Below are 20,667 nucleotides of genomic sequence, written 5' to 3'. Positions count from 1 at the left end.
TCAGACATTTAGCATTATCAGGACCCACAAATATTCCCCCATTGCATTATTATACATCATATTTAGTAGTTTAATGTAGTACTGACACTAAAACTCTAAAAACTTTTTTCAATTTCAATTTTATTTTGTCTGAATTATACAAAATACAGATTGTCACTATCCACATTCAACGATACATTTTGTTGCGTTTTTGTATTGCGATATATTGTGACACGATATATTGTTACACCCTTAGTAATGTAATGTATTGTGATGTAATGTAATATTAAGAAAAAAAACAGGCTATCTCTCTGATAGACTGTTTAGGCTACATTTACATTACAACGATGTACTAAAAAACGAAGAAAGTTTTTCCTTTGCGTTTTTCGCATATAGACAAACAACATTAAATTCATCCCCATTCACACAGATCTACGAAAACAACTAAAAACGCTGGATGCCAGGCCAGTAGTTGATGATTGTATTTGTATACATATTTATATAGTTGTATGTATTTGTATTTTTATAGTAGTTGGCAATCTTTGTAAAGAAACACTAAGTGAACACGTAATGATGGTGTCGTACCTCTTAATCACTGGTGATTCCCATCATTTGTGTGATGTATAATAAGTCGAGATGACAGCAATATGAGATATAGACAGAGAGATTCAGACTGAAGCTCACCCTGGTGTGTTCACTGGTGTGTGCTTGCAGGATAGGGTTGACTAAGGATACCACCTGGAGGGGCTTTCAGCAACAGACAGAAAAAAGAGACTGTAATTATAGGAGGGGTAGGCAATTTTCAGAGAGACTAGCAATAGCGAGCTAGCTTTGAAAGTATAAGGTCCCACCCTCCCTTCAGAGCGTCTCCAAAGCCACGCCTCCTTGAAAACACATGAACGCGTACAGCAGGGAGCAAATAAAAGCGTCACAAGACGGCGTTAAACTAGCGCATGTCTCAAAACACATTACATTACAATAATAATGAACGTAAACAACTTAAAGAGCCCTGACCTGTACCCCACTTGACTGCTGCAGGTTCATTTCGCCGTTGATAGTGTTGCCATTGAAACGCATAAATTCGAAAAAAGAACCGCTCGGATTAACGTCACGAACCACTCCGAGTATAACGTCACGGGTTTCTGACTTCTTTATTGATACTAACACTACAAAAAAAGAATAAGCAGATACAAACCAATTTTGTTGGTTTCATTAAAAAATAATATGTGATATACAACTACTTTTTTTTTTGTCTATAAAAGTGCTCAATTTAATTTCTAGTGCTTTTTTGCGTTAATGCCGATGCTGAAAGTTCCCTATAGTGCCTTTTTCCAGAGATTACAGCAATAAACCCATTGCTTTGGTGTAAATAATCATCATCAATATTTCTATTCAATATCAATATTTCTATTATCATGAATATAGTGTCTCAAAATATCTTTAGAAATTTGCATGTCTAAAAAACATTTATGACATTGATTACATATTTAATTCTAATTTATTTAATTATATGTATATAATTATAAAATGACATTACATTATTGTGACTGCACTTTTTCTGGCTGTTAGATGTTTTATGTTAAGTGTAGTAGGAGTCGGGTTATGCGCTAGCTATATAGGCCTATGTAACTATGGAGCTGTTCAAATTGAAAATCATACCTCATGTCATGATGACTAAATAATACCCCAATATATAATTTTCATGAAGACAAAATTCCCATGCCCTTTTGCTTAAGTGGAGGTTTGACATGAAAGGTTTTTCATCGAAAGCAATACGTTACTGGCTGCGTCGCTGGGCATGTTTGCTGTCAGTATAGTGATTTGCATTTGTTCTCTTGAAATGGGTTTACTTTTAAAAGGGAGCAAGACGGAAGCAACCTCGCCCGTCAGTATGTGGGACAGGTGTTCTGCAATGCCCGTTTCAGTTTTAAAATGTATTATCATAGCTCTCAAAAGTGATGGAAAAACCACTATTCTATGCTTTTGTGTTACTTGTATCATATTAGGTGTAAACAGGGTGGACCTTCATTATGAATAATCAAAAAGAAGAAATGTCTCACAGAAATTGTTAAATATAGGATACTGGGATAACCGAAATAAGGCACTTTAAGCCACATAAACACTAATAACATGTTTAGGTTGCGTGTGTTAGTTTGAGAGACAGCGTATCTGGCTTAACCTCTCTGGAAGTGTAATAAATGGACATTGACAGGCCAATGACCCTTTGCTCCCGAGCCCACCCCACCCCCACCTCCTCTCTCTCTCTCTTCCATTGATGAATGGAGAGGAGATTGAAGGTCAGCTGAAGGGGAGAACAGGCCCTTACGCTTGCCGTGGCGATTACACATCCCTGTCATTGAATGTGACAGGTGTGTGGCAGTTGTGGAAGAGATACATATTGTATCTGGCAGTGCCTCTGCATTTAATTTTTTTAGTAATGTGTGTGTGTGTGTGTGTGTGTGTGTGTGTGTGTGTGTGTGTGTGTGTGTGTGTGTGTGTGCGCGCCTATGGGGTTAATGGCTGGTACAAGTTTTCAAGGACACGTAACGTTAGTGGTACAATATAGACTTGACTGGTTCGGTTTAATTCAAGGTATGTGTTTGTCCAGTTGTGTGTCCATTACCATAGTTTCAGTTCTTCATATTCACATGTCAATCCATCCTTTATCTCATTCTTTAGGTTCTGTTGTTTCTACACGTACATATCTTCTGACACATACAGCTACATTGGCAGTCTGTTAAAGCGACCATGTTCTACATTTCTATAGAATCTTACACTGTACCAAAAACAGTGAGATTAAACAGGCTGTTTTTCTTACTGTACCTGCTACTGTAAGAGTTCTGTATTTAATTGACTTGTGTTATGAATGGCTAATTGCATGTGAGAAATACTAGCCTAATTCACACTGTTGTTCATCAGAGTGGGCTGAGTTGCTGAATACTGAATGGCCGTTGATATGTAAATGTTAGCGGCCATGTTATGTTGTGATGTTATTATAACCATGACAATTTCAGAATTACCTTTTTTTTTTTTAAAGCAGTTTAGTTTTCTTAAATGGAGAGATGAAGCTTTGTGTTGTGAGTTTTTGGGGTATGTTTAAACTATTTTATTTTAAAAGAGCAAGGATTCTGTTGTCCATCGTTTATCCTCTTTTAAAATATAAACAGGCGTTAAAGGGAAAGTTTCATCCAAAAATGAAAATTCTGCCATCATCATTCACTCTCATATCTTTCAACCCACATGACTTTCTTCTTCTGATGCGACACAACAGCAGAAATGCTGCAAGAGAAATACTGGCCATTTGCCATAATAGTAAACGATAGTAAGTAAATTGGGATCCGGGTTGTCAAAAGCATCAAAGTGACCAAAAGCACCATAAAAGTATTAGTTAAGTTGTCCATATTACTCATGCACTGTACGTTCCAAACCTTCTAAAGTTATGCAATAGTTGTATGTGATGAACAGACCAGAATTTGACATGCAGAGATTTAATATGGCCAAGTTGTGGGAACAAATTCTTAATTTGTGGTTATAATATCTATTTTTTTCTTTCTTCTTGTCATAGTTTTGAGCTCCTTATTTTTGTTTTATTTTGTTTCATTTCATAATTGTATTTGTTCATTTTGAAACTCCACAACCCAGAATCTCATTTACTTTCATAAAATGGAAAAGCAGAATATAATATGGAGTTGCCAACACATTCTTCAACATTTCTCTTTTTGTGTTCAAAGGAAGAAAGTCATTGAGGTTTGAAATGACATGCATTTGAGTAATTTATGACAGAATTTACTCTCTTTTTTTTTTGTCAGCGAGCTATCATTGTAACTAGTTTGTTGCATGCTTCATTTTGTGTTTGAAGATAATCTCTCTCTGGAGGTCTTGGCAAACGTGTGCAGTTGTGTCCTGTCAAACTGGCAGTGGGGTTGCTGCCACCTGTGTCTTGAATGTTTCCTCTCCCTGTAGAGCACTTGCCTGTGAGCCGCTGTAATGATGGGAATGCTGTTTATATGTGTTCCCCCTGCTTGTGGCTGCAGTGTTAACCCTCCTCTTCCCTGTTCCCTCTCTCCCTACACCAGGCCCGGCTCACCTCCTGCTCATCCACTTATAGTGTCACAGAGGTACAGCATGTTTTACACTGCGCCGCCCATCACCCCGCGACTAACCACGCCCCTCTCAGAGACTCGGCCAATCATTGCTCACACACCTCACACGTGCACAACTCATCCCTGTGATGCAAGTCTGTCTCATCGGTTCATTTATTTACCCCCAAAATGCCTCATAGTTTGTTTTGTGTGTTTGAGAGTGTGTTTGTGTGTGTGCTTCAATTTCTCGTGAACTGTGAACTTTTCTGTCTTTAAATAAGGATAAAGTGATCAGTTATTAGAAAAATGTATAGCATAATATGTGATTGATTAAAAAACAAACATTTAAAGCTGCTGTAAGCAATTTTTATGAAATACCACCAATCATCAAATTATTATAGCATTATTTTAGAGGTAGTTTTTTTATTTATTTCATATATTAAAGACAACAAGTGTTGTCATGGTTTATTAATGCTGTTAACATAGATATAATATAATACAATTTAAATAATATATCATTGTTTTTTCACATTACAGTAATGTTAAAGGTTTTTTGCATTGCAGTAATTTTTCACAAATAAAATTTAATATAATATAATTGATCTTTTTTTGATATGATTAAGACATGTTCTTGAAAGATCTGAGATTCACCCTTGGAGTGCGGCTTTTTGTCGAGAGTGTATAAAAGGATGGGGAATGGTGGTGGAAGTTAGCATGATTTCTGAATTGCCTACAGCAGCTTTAAAAACCACCAAATACACGCTTGTCCTTCCAGACTAAAGACTTTTTTCTCTCATAATATTGTACTTTTCTGCAACACTTCCAGCTTCACAAAGTTGGATGAGTTATAGAAATGAGCTTTAATACAATCATGAGTGCTCATTATCCACGGAAGCCTCCTTTGTTCATAGAGATCAGATGAAAAATCGGCGTAGCACACAGAGACACGCTGCAGCTGCTTTGCTCCTCTTTGGTTGCGTAGTAGTAGTAGTAGTAGGATTATTTTGCTGTTATGACTTTTCGCTTGATTCCCCCTCATATTTTTCATATCAGTGTTAGATGATCCTTAGAGTGTGTGTTTGTGACAGTGTATATTGTGAAGTGTGTGTGTGTTTGTTAACGGGCAAGGCTGTATCAGGTGAGTTACTGTCCTGTGGCTTCCTTCAGGCCTCACGGAGAGAGTTCAGGGCTCACCTGGATGAGGTCATCACGCTCAAGTCAAGGTACTCTACCTTGGACCAGGTAAACAGATATCCCTTTCTCCCCTAATCTTCACATAAGTCAGCACTCAGTCAATCACACATACAAACATGCACCAGAGTCTTCCCTCAGAGTGTTGCACGTGGCCCACAGCCTTCTGATGTAGCATCAAGACACTTTTTGTTATAGCTTTGACTTCTTGTCTTAAAAAAAAAAATCTCTCTTTCTCTCTAGCTTTGTTCCAAAACCTAGTGAACTACCTTGCTTTACCGACTGCAAAGATGGCTATCTTAGCGCTCCTCACATGAAGTGCACAGGAGAATCGATTCACAATTTTTTATTCGATCAAGTATTTTTTCCGCTATTTAATTAAATATATTTATAATTAACATCTTTTTTGACTTGTATGCTATTTTTGATGGATGTTTTTCACAGTTTGTTGCAATGCATTTTGGTATTTCTGCATTCTCGCTTGGCCAAATTAGTTATTTTAGAAGGCAGTGTAATTATTAAATATTCCTAATTTAATGCAGTTGACACTTTTAGCTAATTGAGCTGCAAAGTCACAAAATTACAAAGAAAAGTTTTGGTCTATATAGCTAATTTTGCCCTTCATGACAACTGTGAGGAGGGTGAATTTTTGTACAACTCATCCGTTTAAATAATATTAAGCCTTAAAGTTCTGCATAATTGAGGGCGTGACCACTTAAGTGACTGCTGTCACTACTAGCCGTTTGTCTGCTGTCTGTTAGCCGTGCCGTCACCTCAGCTAATCCCTCCTTTTTGCCCATTTTTGTTTATCCGGGAGTGACTCGCTACCAAGATTGCGAAGGCCGGCTCCACCCACTTTGGGCTTCATAAATGTTCTTCAGACACCTATGGGTGACGTCACGGACACTGTCCATATTTTTTACAGTCTATAGTTGAAACTCGGTTGTTGTTGAGGGGCGTGACATTTCCGAAACATGCTCGAAGCGGTTAACCAATCACAACACACTGGTCCAGCCGACCAATCTGAACACATTGCGTTTTTCGGAAGGAAGGGCTTCATAGAAACAGGAACTAAATAGAGTGTTACTGACAGACTGGGAAGAGAGGTGCTGCAACAATGTAAATATATCTGAAAAATAATGTATTGTTTAATATTCAAGCATGAAAACCTGTTCTAGTAGACCCCAAAAACAAATGTAAGATTTTAGAAAAGGGCATAATAGGTTCTCTTTAAAAAAACACTGATAGCAAAAAAAAAAAAAAAAAAAAACCTGGATACACTACATTTATACAATTCAATACAATACAATACAATATATACTTTAAAATAAGATGTGACATTTATGCAAATTCAAAGTTTGGGATTAATTAGGTTGACTATTGTTTTTAATCAATGAATTGCCCTATAGAATTATTCTGCCTACCTTTTGGAGCAACTTTCATGTCAGGAGTGTGACTATGATGCCTTAAAATACTGTCTAGTTAGGCAGCTCACTAAGTTTTGGAATACAGCATCTCTTTTTACCTCTCTTTTTCTCTCTCTCTCTCTCTCTCTCTCTCTCTCTCTCTCTCTCTCTCTCTCTCTCTCTCCATCTCTCCATCCCTCTTTCCGAGCTAATAAAATGGCTCACCAGCATTACAGCTGTTAGTTTCCATACTGTCTTATCAATCATTTCTGATTGGTTAATCACAGAGCGGAGTTCCTCTCATTGGGCCTGACACTCTCTTGTTAATAATTCATTCCCCATTGCTGTTTCCCAATTACTCCATCTTCATTTCACCGGTCAGGGATTAACTCTCATCTGCCCGTATGCTGACACATCGTTCCCCACCCTATGTGTGTGTGAGGACGTGTCTGTTTGTGAGCGTGTGTTTTCAGTCCACTGAGTTCTTTGGTCCCACTCTGATTTAAAGAGACCTGACATTGCTGCATTGCTTTCATTGCCCTCCATCCATTCCTTCAACCGTCCTGTGATCATTGGTTACCTCTCATCTTCACTATGAGTCACTATGAGCATCTTCACTCATGATGTCTGTTTTTTTGATGAAACGATGTTAGATGTACAAATAGGAGGGGGGGAAGAATAAAAAGTGCCACGGATGTACAGTCTTCCTTGCCTGTACAGGACTTGATTAAAGATTGCTGGTTAACGGGATGCTACCAGTCTTAGATCTGCATGTTTGTGTTGTTGTGTTTGATATACTGTAGTTAAACTGGCCCCTTTTTTTTAAATACAACTAATACTACTGGGTTTTTAAGGGAAGACAATGTTTGTTTTATTTATTTATTTTATTTTTATTTAAGAAAATAATTTATTGAACCGTTTTAATGTTATTTTAGTGCATTTTAAATAATTATTTTATTTTTTAATCTTATAATTCATTGAGTTATGGCCTGATATTTTAATCTGCATTTTATAAGCAGTTTTTGTGTTTTCATTATGATCCTTTTACTTACTATGGTAAATCTAAATCTAGACTCTCTAGAATCTAAATAATCTAAACAATAACTTGTAATCTAGTCAAGTCAAGTTTATTTGTATAACGCTTTTCACAATACAGATTGTATCAAAGCAGCTTCACAGTATTAAATTAAAATAATACAACAAAGTTTGTTTCAAGAGGAATTTATTGATTGATAAAATTAAATTAAATATCCCCAAAATATCCCCAACTGAGCAAGCCAAAGGCAACAGTGGCAAGGAACTGAAAAACTCCATCAAGTGACCTAATGGTGTCCTAAAACTCCATCAGGTGACCTAATGGAGAAAAAAAAAAAACCTTGGGAGAACCCAGGCTCAGTCGGGGGCCAGTTCTCCTCTGGCATTTATGAGCTAGAGGCCGGATTGTAGTTTGAACTGTAGGATTATATGAATGCCTGGCTGAAGAGATGCGACTTTAATCTAGTTTTAAACTGGGAGAGCGAGTCTGAGCAACGAACAGTATCAGGAAGACTATTCCAGAGTTTTGGAGCCAAATGTGAAAATGCTCTCCCTCCTTTGGTGGTTCTGGATATCCTAGGTATGACCAAAAGCCTTGAATTTAGTGATCTTAAAGAGCGCGATGGATTATAGGGCGATAGAAGATCCGTTAAATAGACTGGAGCTAAGCCGTTTAGGGCTTTATAAGTCAGTAGCAATACCTTGTAATTAATACGGAGCTTTATAGGTAACCAATGCAGTGATGATAAAATCGGTGTTATATGATCATATTTTCTTGATCTCGTAAGAACTCTAGCGGCGGCATTTTGGACTAACTGTAGCTTGTTTATTGAGGATGCAGGACAACCAGCTAATAAAGCATTACAGTAATCCAGTCTCGAGGTCATGAATGCATGAACTAACTTTTCTGCATCAGAAACTGATAGCATATTACGTAGCTTAGCAATGTTTCTAAGGTGGAAAAAGGCTGTTTTTGTAACATAACACCCAGGTCTTTTACTGTAGAGGATAAAGTAACAGGACATCCTATGATGTTAAAGTTGTATTGTGCGAGGTTTTGTGGGCGGTTTTTTGAACCGATAAGTATTACCGCTGTCTTGTCTGGATTTAATAAAAGAAAATTATGCATCATCCAATCTTTTATATCTTTAACACACTCTGTCAATTTGGAAAATTTAGCGTTTTCATCCGGCCGTGATGAAATATATATTTGAGTGTCATCAGCATAACAATGGAAACTAATTCCATGTTTCCTTATAATATTTCCAAGTGGCATCATATATATTGAAAATAACAGAGGGCCTAATACAACTTGACTTGACTTGACTAATCTAATGAATAATAATCATAATGTATTATTATACCTAAAGTATAAACAGGGCTACTAGTTGATTAAAATGAATCACAGTTAATCTTATAGTATTTTTTTAGTTAACATGATTAACCTCAAACTTAAGTTTGAACTGCAATTTATTTTTAGTGTAGTGCATTCAATTATAATGTATTTATTAAGTAATAGGATTACAGAATTACAGAAAGAAAACAAAATAAATTGAAACAGTTTGTGCATTAACTGGTTTAAATAAATTATTAAAAATGTCATTCATTCATTTGCAGTAACTCTAGGTGTATGGTTTTTTAGGATCTATGAAATGATCATCATCATGTATTATTACACAAAGTTTAAACAGGGCTATCAGTAAATTAAATGTGTTTTGAATTATGACAAATTATCTTAAACTTGCCTGTATTTTAGTTGACAATTTTTGTTTTAGTGCATTCTGTACTTGACGAAAAGAAAGAAAACAAGTGAAACTAAAGATCCATCCATCCATCCATCCATCCATCCATCCATCCATCCATCCATCCATCCATCCATCCATCCATCCATCCATCCATCCATCCATCCATCCATCCATCCATCCATCCATCCATCCATCCATCCATCCATCCATCCATCCATCCATCCATCCATCCATCCATCCATCCATCCATCCATCCATCCATCCATCCATCCATCCATCCATCCATCCATCCATCCATCCATCCATCCATCCATCCATCCATCCATCCATCCATCCATCCATCCATCCATCCATCCATCCATCCATCCATCCATCCATCCATCCATCCATCCATCCATCCATCCATCCATCCATCCATCCATCCATCCATCCATCCATCCATCCATCCATCCATCCATCCATCCATCCATCCATCCATCCAATTATACAAATTCTGAACTGTTCTGGTGGCCATTAGCACACTGATAATCAACACCACTGTCTTTTTCTGGTGTCCTCTGAAATCTCACTGGAACAAAAGTGCAGTATGTGCCGTGTGATTTCGCTAACTGTGCGTGCCGAGTGACATTGTGCCTCACCTCAAAAACCGCCTGGCTGGCCGGCACAATGCCCACCTAAACATTAGCAACAGGAGCGAATGACGTCCAGTCAGATCTCTCTTCACCTCTCAGTGCTCATTCGTTGTCATCTCAGCTTGTTGTGTGTAAACTGAGCGAGCGCTGTCTCAGAGAGCCTTTAAAACTCATTCGGTTTTCTTTTTTGGTCTCCCAAAGCTTCTCCTTTGCTCTGTCTGTTGTAAACCCTTTTGTTTCTGTTCATTGCCAAAGCTCCACTCTAGGCTGGAGGGGCTCAAAGATGATCGCAGGAACCATAGGACCTTCGACTCGCGAGTAACTATTCCCAACCCACGCAAAAAAAAGGAGCTGTTTCCATCCGCAAACTCTGCTTTGCGTCAGGAGTCCAAACTCCTTGCTTTACACTCTTCTTCTCTCTCCTTGTCTTGTTTCTTTCCTCTCTCTCTCATTATCTTGTCTATAGACGTTGCTCTTTCTAATGCTCTCTTTGTTTTATTAGCCGTTTGGTGTGTTGGAGTCTCTTGTGGACATTGAGTTCTGTTTCTTAGATCTTTTTTCTCCTGTTTTTCTGTTCCTTTTAAGTTTTATCTCCATTTAGATGCAGTGTTTTATTGCTGTTTGCTGTATGTGAGCTGCGCCTCATTGTTTTCTTCCTCTTCCTGTCTTTCTTTAACTCTCTCTCTCTGCTCTGTGTCGATCATTGATTTGTCGTGTTGGTGCTAGTCTGTTGTAACTGGATCGTGAGTAGAAAGGATTTGGGACTTGCTTGTGTGTCTCCCCCTATAGGCCAGGGGCATTGCGTCTCAGCACGAAGGACACATAAAGGGCTGTTTTAACGCTTTCATGCAGTAAATCAAAAACGTAATATCTATAGACTTCAGCCACTATAGCCTCAAGTCAATGTGTATTTTTGCATGGAATTTGATTGCCCTCTCATACCATTACTCTTGGCCTAAGGGAACTCCATACTTTATGATACTTTGTATTGGTAGATTCCACAGTTACAGCTGAATGTATAATCAAATTTGCTATTATTATTATTATCTTAAAACATTCATGGCTAATTTTGAGAGAAATTCAGCTTAAAAGGGGTCGAAATTAAACTGAATGGGAGGGAGTGTTTGAAGTGTTCTGTTTTATGGCGCGTCCTAGCTGTTAAAGTCAACTTGAAATTGAGCGTATTTTTTAAATAAATGTATATTTTAATAGATATGTAAATAATAAATAATGAATGGCCTCTGAACTGACTGTTCTTATCTGACATCAAGTAGGCCACATCTAGGCTACTGTTGTAGGAAACTAAACTTTTCAAAAATATTACATAAACAATATCAAATAGCATTGGATTTAAAAAAAGTAATTATCAATGGGATAAGTCAAAATGCTTTTAAGGCTAAACTTGACCTTCAACCTCAAGTTCCAGTCAAAAAGCAGACAGAAACCCCATTTTGTTTTTTAACACCCAATTTTCAAGATCCAATCAATTTGTGATGGATATATTTTTTTTGTTCACGTGGCATTACTTGAGCAGTAAAATGACAAAATAAACACTATAAAGGTACCATAAAAGTAGTATTTAATGTCTTCCAAAGCTGTACATTAGTGTTTTGTGTGGATCCAATCAAAATTTCCACTTCAATGTTTTGATAGGAAATGCCTACAACTGCATCACTAAAATACATCAGATTACAGGATTAAAAAGTTTCATGTTGACTTTAATGTCTGTTATATCAGATACGATTCTGGAGCCGGGTTGGTTTGGGCACTAGAGTGCTAACATGACATAACACTTAAATGTTCAGCCTTGCTACAGCATTAAGTCCATGATGATAATGATAATAATGGCAGTAGGACTGAAAATGTTATTTTCAGTTTGTTTGTTTGTTTTCAAGCTAGTTTCTTTTGGTTGTTTTGTCTGAATGTGTAGATGATCATTCTGATCTATATGAACCCTGTCAGTGGAATGCTAACTCTCCTGGACGGAGGATGGGACTCCTTTTGTGCGCTAACTCTCTTCATGTCTTTCTGTCTTTCTTTTCCCAATTCCTCTCTCTCTCTCTTCTTCATTCCCTCTCATTCCGTCTCTCTCTCTATATCTGTAGGTGCAGTCACGATGCAGCAGCAAGGAGAACATCCTGAGAGCAAGTGGGTGACCGATTGTGCATTATCAGTGATGTTTGTGCAAGTGCGTTTGAGAGCATGTGTAAATTCTCACTCTTTGTATCAGGTCACAGTGCAGTGGACATCACCAAGGTAGCTCGGAGACACCGCATGTCCCCGTTTCCCCTCACTTCTATGGACAAGGCCTTCATCACTGTGCTAGAGATGACTCCTGTCCTGGGTACCGAAATCATCAACTACAGAGGTAAGCTCTTTGTTTGCGCATACCAACCCTAAACTACACCAAATGCCTGATCGCACAAAGTTAAACCAGATGAGAGAATATATTCGCAAACTAGGGATGTCATAAGTATTAATAAAGTATTTCAAAATGATCAATCTTGGTGAGATGGTGAAAGTGAACAAGTGGGATAAAAATGTGATCAAATCAAATATGAAGTCTGTGCATTAGGACTTGCAGTGTAAATTCAACATCTTAGACCCGCAACTGTCATTGATCAATCTTGGTGAGATATTGGTGAACGCGAACATGTGGGACAAAAATGTGATCCAATCAAATATGAAATCTGTGCATTAGGACTTGCAGTGTAAATTCAGCCTTTTAAACCCGCAAGTGTCATTAATATTAATCAAACAACAATATTAACAAGAAAAAGTCTGCTCTTGGCTGAATAACTTTAGTAGCTGTTATTATCCTCTACAATCAGACATGAACAGCTGTGTGTGTGTGTGTGTGTGTGTGTGTGTGTGTGTGTGTGTGTGTGTGTGTGTGTGTTTACCTTAAAATAAAGGGATGTATTCTCTAGCATATATTTTTTTTGGTGTTGCATTGAAATTGGTATTGAGAAACATGATATTTTACTAGTATTATTATAAACTACTGGCATTTTACAAACTTTACGTCATTCTCTGATTTTTGTTGTTGTTGATTGCCTTTTAATTTGTTCAACAATCAGTAAAAATGAACAGAACAGAATTAAAAAACAACAATGGATCATTGCAGTATGGTGTTTTAGACTCTGCATGGAGTTCACAAGGTTGAATCGTTTCATTTAAAAAAATGTTGTCATGCATATTTTAGTATTTAAAATTCAGACTCATTCAAAAAAAAATATGTTGTGAATAAGCCTTAAAGGGATAGTTCACCCAAAAACCAGCATTATTGTCATCATTTATTCACCCTTATGTTGTTACAAATCCATATGACTTTCTTTCTTCCATGGAACACACAGTAAGTTTTGAAGAATGTTCTTGCTACTCTTTTTCATTCAATGTAATTTGAAGAGCCATAAAACATCTTAAAAATAATCCATATGACTACTTTTATTATTGTGAAGAGCATTTTGTTATAGAGACATGCTGTCATGAATAAGTTATTTTCTTCTCCACGGAAGAAGGAAAGTCAAATGGATTTTGAAAGACGCAAGGATGAATGAACGATGAAAGAATTTTCATTGTTTGTGGGCTATCCTTTTAACATGTAGTACTGTCCCTCTTATGATACCAAACTGTGTTCTCATTGGCTGTTGGACTGTGGTGTATATAGGCCAGTAAGTGCTGAAGGCATATAGTCACCAAGCTTTTTGCTTTGCAGGCTTTCAGCTTTAGCTTTTTCATCTTTCCTGCCTGTAGCTCCTCATCTGTCACACATCTGTTCGTTCTTTCTTTCACCCCATCATCTCTCCATCTTTCCAGCTTTAATCTTGTCGCTCGTTCCATCCGCCGTCCTCTGTTGTTTTTTAACTCGCTGACCTTCTCTGAAGCTTTGATGCCATTGTGTTCATCTGAAGACAGATCCTGTGATCAGTTTACACACAAATCCAACCGTAAAGGCCTTCTTTCTGAATTTCAGGAAAACTATGGAAGATTTTCAATCTCTCAATTCAAAGTGACTCAATTCACATGAACATCCGGAGCGGTCCAGTCCCAATGGTTAGATTAAACAAAACAAAACAAAAAAAATATGGGATGTACTTTATGGTCAGTGCACCAAAAGCTGTTTAGTTTAGTCCATGCTATTCTTTTTTTATGGCTCTTTTTTGATTTTTCATGGCCATCACTAACACAGAGCAGCCACCCTTGCATGTGGATGTGAATTGTGCCACCAAGACGCAGGTCTGTGAGCTGGGCGTTAATGTCGGTCCATGTGGTGGGGGATAGTGGGATTGCCCATGTGGTAGTGTAATGTGCCCAATGCGTCTGGCAGGGCCCAATGCAGATGACTTGGCCCCTCCAGCACGAAAAGGCATCTGGCGCCAGAGTGGCTCAAGTTGGCGGAAAATTCCTCTCTGCACTGGCGCCGAAGCAGAGGCAGAGAGTATAGCCCTGGCCAGTGCCACCCAAGCCCAAAAGTTTGACACAGGTCAGTGAGCACCTTACCCAGCACCTTCATGTCCGGCGCACACCTTCGAGCATGCTTGGTGCTCATCCGGCCCCAGTAATATGTGGAATAGTCATCCATGCCTCAGTGCCATTTCACCTCCAGACCAGCAGGGGGCGATTGAGAGTTGTTTGCTGCCACTGATGAGAGGTTGGAAAAAGAAAGTCATGTCAAGGACTGAGTTGAGTGTCGCTGAATCACTATTTGCATAATTTTGTATACTTGTATGCAAAGTATAATATAAACATTTTAGCCATTGATTGTATACTTTTAAGTATGAAGTAAGCCAGTACAAAATTGTGACAAAAATCGTGTCTTGATGTTACATCAGTGAATCATTGCAAACAAATCCACTTGCATTGCATGGAATGATCCATCCAATCAGAAATAGTATGCCATTTAAGTACCTTTTGACATCTTTAATATGACACTATTACGGATAGTATATCAAATTGGGATTCAGCTCATAAGAGGCTAGTGATTCACTGGTTTTCCTTTAGCTTGTTCCACTGATTTGGACATGGCATGGTTGTCATACATAGTCAACGGAATCATGTTCCATGTTTGGCTGTATGTGTTTGTTTTATCCATGAAGAATGGCCTAGTTTTAAAGAGCTTTGTTGTCATTTTGCGTTCTAAATCATTTGTCCATGACTGCTGCTATTGAAGCCAGTGAACGCTTAGATATGTCAGTGTGCTTGCGTACAAATCCAACAGTAAAAATAACAACAACTTAAAGCAAACATTCAATACACAAGCTTTTCCGACATCACCTCTTTTCACAAAACCCACCAGCACCTCAAACATTGTGCCTTCAATCTATCTTTAACTGTGTGTAGAGCTTCACTGTTTCCTGACAGATAAAAGTGATTGATTTTCAGCTCAGTGCGAGCACAAGGAGGGCAGGTCCAGATCAGCGTAAATAGAGGAAATATCCTCGCCCAGCCAAGTAATGTCACTCATAAATTTTTGAAATGCGTTGTTCATACAACAAGATGGGTGTAAGTTATGAGCGGCTGTCTGTTTTAAAACCTCTTTCTGTCACCTTGGTTAATAAAATGAATTTAAAATGTATAAATGGTCTCAGCCTTGGAGAAGATTGGCCATTTAGAGTATGCTGAGGTGAGAGCCTGTTCTGATGGATTTTGATGATGCACCGATATAAATTACCAATAACCAATAGGTTTGCAGATATTGCTGTATACATCTATGTCTACATACACCACTATTTAAAAGTTTGATGTTGTTAAGATTTGAAAAATATTGAAACTCAACAAGGCTAAATTTATTTGACCAAGATACAGAAAAAAACATTAATATTGCAAAATATTATTACAATTTAAAATGTCTATTTTAATATTTTTTTCAAAGTAATTAATTCATGTGATGGCAAAGCTGAATTTTTAGCAGCCATTACTCCAGTGATCAGTGATTTTGTGCTCAAGAAACATTTCTTGTAGTTATCAATTGGAAACCGTTGTTGTTGTAACAAATTGTATTCTTTAGGATAAGCCCCTTGAGATGCATCATCTGGTTTTCAAGGGGGTCTTAATACACTAAAGTTAAATACATAACAAAACACAAAACAAAACAATATACACAAGACAAAACAAAAACAACAGTCACCTAATTCAAAACAGTTGTGTTCTTTAATATATTATTTTTGTGGAAACTGTGATGCATGTTTTCAGAATTCTTTGATAAATAGAAAGTTCAAAAGTACAACATTTATGAATAAATTGCTGAATAAATGTATTCATTTCTTTCAAAAAATAAAGAAAATAAATCTCACTGACCCCAAATTGTTTAACTGTAGAGTATAATCTGAGAAATAAGTCTTTTGATATTATGGCTGATTCTTTTTTTTATTCCTTAGGATGATTTTAAAGAGAAAAAAAATTATAATTAGAAAAAGCAACTAATCATTCTAGTTTTAAAGGATAGATTAAAATAGGTTTAAAAATGTATTTTTAAACTTTTTTTTCTTTTCTTCTCTCTCTCTCACACTCTCTCTCTCTCACACTCTCTCTCTCTCACTCTCTCTCTCTCTCTCTCTCTCTCTCTCTCTCTATATATATATATATATATATATATATATAAATATACTGTATATATATATATATATATAGTCAGATTCTCGTTTCATATTTTTCACAATAATGTTTTCAATTCTATTCATAATATATGGAATTTATGTGTACAATTTATTATAAATATAGTAAGTTTATAGTTTTTCCCCAAAATGTTTCATTTGGTTAGAAGTTTATTAAGTGTCTTTATCAAGCTTATTAGTATTATAAACTTTTTTTCCCCATAAGTTTAAAGTTAATTGAGTCAAAGATAACGTTAACTCAGTTTTAGGAGCACTGTTTTAGTGTTCATTTCAAGACGACAGCATTTGGTATGGACTCCAGGCTTACATGTGGTCTGTTTACGGGCCTGTGCTCGGCTGTGTTGAGTTGATCTGGGCTTGTTGTATTGTAGCTGCAGGGAATCATTGCAGTTTCACGGTGACTGGGTTGTCAGGGCTCTGTGATGTGCGCTTGAGTACTCATCTCTGTGTGTAGATAACACCGACCCCATCTGTTTGATCTCCCAATCCAGACACGCGCTATATTTAGAGCCTCGTCAGATGTGCTGTTTTAGAGAAATAAGTCTTTTCTAATCAGCCTCCAACCGAGGAGAGGCCTCATTAGCATCAGCTCGCTCTCCCTCTCTCATTCTCCTGCTTTATCTCTACAAGAGCACCTTTGCACTCTCTCATTCTTTCTTTTTCTGTCTTTCTTTATTCTCTCTCTCTCTCTCTCTCTCTCTCTCTTTCCTTCTGGCTCTCCCCGATTCTTTATTCCTTCCCCTTTTTCTCCCTCTCTGTCTGTCATCTCTCTTTTCTCTTCTTCTTTTCATGTGTGGGAGGGCGCTTGTTGCTCCCCCAAGAGATCTCAGGCTTTGTGTGTGAGTGTAAGTGTGTATGTTTGGTGTTCAGAGGAAATGGCACATCTGTGTTTCAGGGCACACGCTCATCCACCTTTCCTACAACTTCATTTTGGCTATGTGTGAATATTTGTGCTTTCACGTGAGAGTATGAAATGTGTGAAATTCGACCACTGACAAAATTATTTATAAATAGTATAAATACATTATTGCACATATTACAGTTTCTATTACACAGTGCTTAAAATGGCTGGCTTCCTGATCAGTGCCCTGACTATTAAACTAGGGAGCTGATTGAGATGCACCCCTCTTGTAATGCCCGATATTTAAAAAAAAAATTCTTCTAGATAATGAAAATAACTTTTTCAAATTAAAGATATTCTTTTAAATAATCAAAATAACTCTTGTGGGTTATGCTAGCTACAAATGTGCAAGGTTAGCAGTTTTATGAGTTAGCAGTACGCTAAGCTAGCTAGCTTATTGACTAGCTGAATACAAAGTTAGTTAGTAGACTCATCGACTGGCGGTATGCTATGCTAGTATGCTAACTGGTTAGCTTGATTCACTGAAATGATGGCTGATTCCTCAATTCGAGGAACTTTTCAGTCATTTAAGATGATTTGAAGAGGAAAAAAATAACAATTCTACTTTATAAAAGATAGATTAAAATTCTTTTCCTCACATTTTCAAGGGTTAGGGATGTTATTTCACTATTTAAGAGAGTTCAATTTCACTATTATGGGTTATCGTTTTGTAGCAGTGCTAGCTACTACAAATAATGGTGTATAATTTATGCGAGTTTGTGTGCAAGGCTAGCAGGCTTGTCAATTAGCAGCATGTTTGTCAATTAGCAGTATGCTAAGCTAATATGCTAACCTGTTAGCTTGCAGGCTACCAGAATAAACATGAAATATTTAACATACATTCTTTGTATTATTAAAATAGTTAAGAGAGTGTACATCGTAATATGCACTGTCCTTGTTTTTACGTCCCTGTGTTCATGTCTGTTGTCTTGGCTGCATGTGTGCATTTGCTTTCTCATGCATTTGCATTGTTTTGCTGGCCTCTGATCTAGGCACATTTTCCCTTTCTGACTTTTACAAGGAAGTTATCTTTCTTTGTTGTTGTGTTCATGATTGTATGAGTTCATCAGAATTTTTTTTTTTTTGTAGATGGAATGGGTCGAGTTCTGGCTCAGGACGTCTACGCCAAAGACAACCTGCCTCCTTTCCCTGCGTCAGTTAAAGATGGCTATGCTGTTCGAGGTGATTACTCGTTTCTGCCAAATTCACACAAACACACAATAAGTCTCGTTTACCCCTTTTCCACCCAAATGGTGCTTTTTACTTGCTGGAACCGTGCTCGGTCTGGAGATTTTCCAACCTCTCTCAGTCTGTACTGCATTTATATTGACTTAAGAGCAGAGCGATCACATAACTGATTATATAATATAACCTGCCCATAAACATACATTTGCACATTCAGTGTTCAGGGTAGTTCACATTGCCCAAACAAATGCCTGCAAACACAAACAAACATTTTGAGAAAGTTTTAACATCCAAGGTAATTTTATACCACCATTTATACCACAAATCAAATCTATATACATAATTTCACACATATTATGTTAGCAGTTTAACAACAAGTTGACCAAATATAAAGGGCAGATTTTGCGGTCCGCTACCTTTTGGAACAGGGCCAAATTGGCACCTGCACTGTGCCGATAAAAAAAGGTGTAATTGATATCTTCATTAGAACTTATGATTATTTCCCTTTTACCCATAATACTTTATCATAATAAGCTTAATAAGATGTAACAACCTTATTCTTAACCTTATTACCATTAGAATCTCATTCACCAAACGTGTAAACCTGTAAACCTAACTCTGTGAGTTATTCTTTTTACTGTATTTCAGCTGCTGATGGCCCTGGTGATCGCTTCATCATCGGGGAGTCTCAGGCTGGGGAGCAGGTGAGTTAAGCGAACACTCACTAGTCTTCTTACACTGTTGTGCCATGAAAACCTGATGTGAACATGCTGAGTTTCTCTTCCTTACACATGGAAATGCAGGATACTTGTGTGCTCAGATGGCAAGAAAACTCAGAATCAGTGAGCGTGTTTAATGAGTGCATTAAACAGAGAGAGAGAGAGAGAGGGGGAGATCCCTGTGGGCTGTGTGCAGCAGAGTGCAGGCCAGCACTCCAGTGCTCATGGCTGACGTCCACATTAAAATGAACATGCAAAGTGTGTGTTTGCATTTGTGTCTTGGGTCATTCTGTTGTACTGTTGCTTTCTCAGCTGATGCCATACAGATAACAATGTACTATATGTATTTATATGTTATTTTATGTGAATAAACGCAATTTAACCTAGTATCAGAAGGACAAAACATCAGTGTTTTGCTTCCACACCAAAGGCATACACATGTATGTTTTTTTTGATACAGTGGTGAAGGGTCTTTTTCTGTGTGTAGCCCACTCTCACAGTTATGCCAGGCCAAGTGATGAGGGTGACGACAGGTGCTCCTATCCCATGTGGTGCAGACGCTGTAGTGCAAGTAGAAGACACAGAACTGCTACGAGAGTCTGAAGACGTAAGTATATCACATTATCAACCACAAAATAATTGTAACTATTATAATTAATATATTATATTTCAAAATAAATGGAAATAAATAAATTAAAACTTCTAATAAATAACTTTTAACTTACTCAAAATTAACCATATCCCTAAAATAATAGCTTTTGTATTTTTAGAATAAAAGTACTTTTATAAGTAATTTCTACCTTTTGAGGATGCTGCCCATTTTATTAGTATTAGCTACTTTCTTGGGGCAATTTTCACGTAGTTTGACCCGAAAGTGAAACATGCTTATTACATCAAAGTGTTCAAAGACAATAAAAAAAAAAATAAAAAAAATATATTTATATTTATATTTATATTTTTATATATATATATATATATATATATTATATATATATATATATATAATTAAAAAAACAAAAACAAAAAAACACTAGTAATCTACAACTATATATATATATATATATATATATATATATATATATATACATACATACATACATACATACATACATACATACATATACATACATATATATATATATATATATATATATATATATATATATATATACATA

General features: G+C 37.0%; 1 protein-coding gene across 12 annotated transcripts in view; it reads left to right on the top strand.

Moving 5' to 3' along the window:
• The window catches only part of gphna (gephyrin a), an 84,965-nt gene that overhangs the window by 54,028 nt on the left and 10,270 nt on the right, over window positions 1-20,667 (top strand). For 3 of the 12 annotated variants that reach the window (XM_082143224.1, XM_082143229.1, XM_082143234.1), the window contains 8 exons: window positions 4,056-4,097; window positions 5,229-5,303; window positions 10,326-10,388; window positions 12,176-12,218; window positions 12,301-12,438; window positions 18,678-18,770; window positions 19,422-19,477; window positions 19,980-20,099. In XM_082143224.1, the coding sequence (XP_081999350.1) occupies window positions 4,056-4,097; window positions 5,229-5,303; window positions 10,326-10,388; window positions 12,176-12,218; window positions 12,301-12,438; window positions 18,678-18,770; window positions 19,422-19,477; window positions 19,980-20,099 (630 nt within the window). The remainder of the gene's footprint in view (window positions 1-4,055; window positions 4,098-5,228; window positions 5,304-10,325; window positions 10,389-12,175; window positions 12,219-12,300; window positions 12,439-18,677; window positions 18,771-19,421; window positions 19,478-19,979; window positions 20,100-20,667) is intronic. The other 9 variants (XM_082143235.1, XM_082143231.1, XM_082143227.1 and 6 more) reach the window with 4 other exon arrangements.

The sequence above is a fragment of the Leuciscus leuciscus genome (genome assembly GCF_965113295.1).
Source record: "Leuciscus leuciscus genome assembly, chromosome: 17".
Taxonomy (NCBI): Eukaryota; Metazoa; Chordata; class Actinopteri; order Cypriniformes; family Leuciscidae; genus Leuciscus; species Leuciscus leuciscus.
Note: the sequence above shows the minus strand (reverse complement) of the source record. Positions and strands in the feature narration are given on the sequence as shown.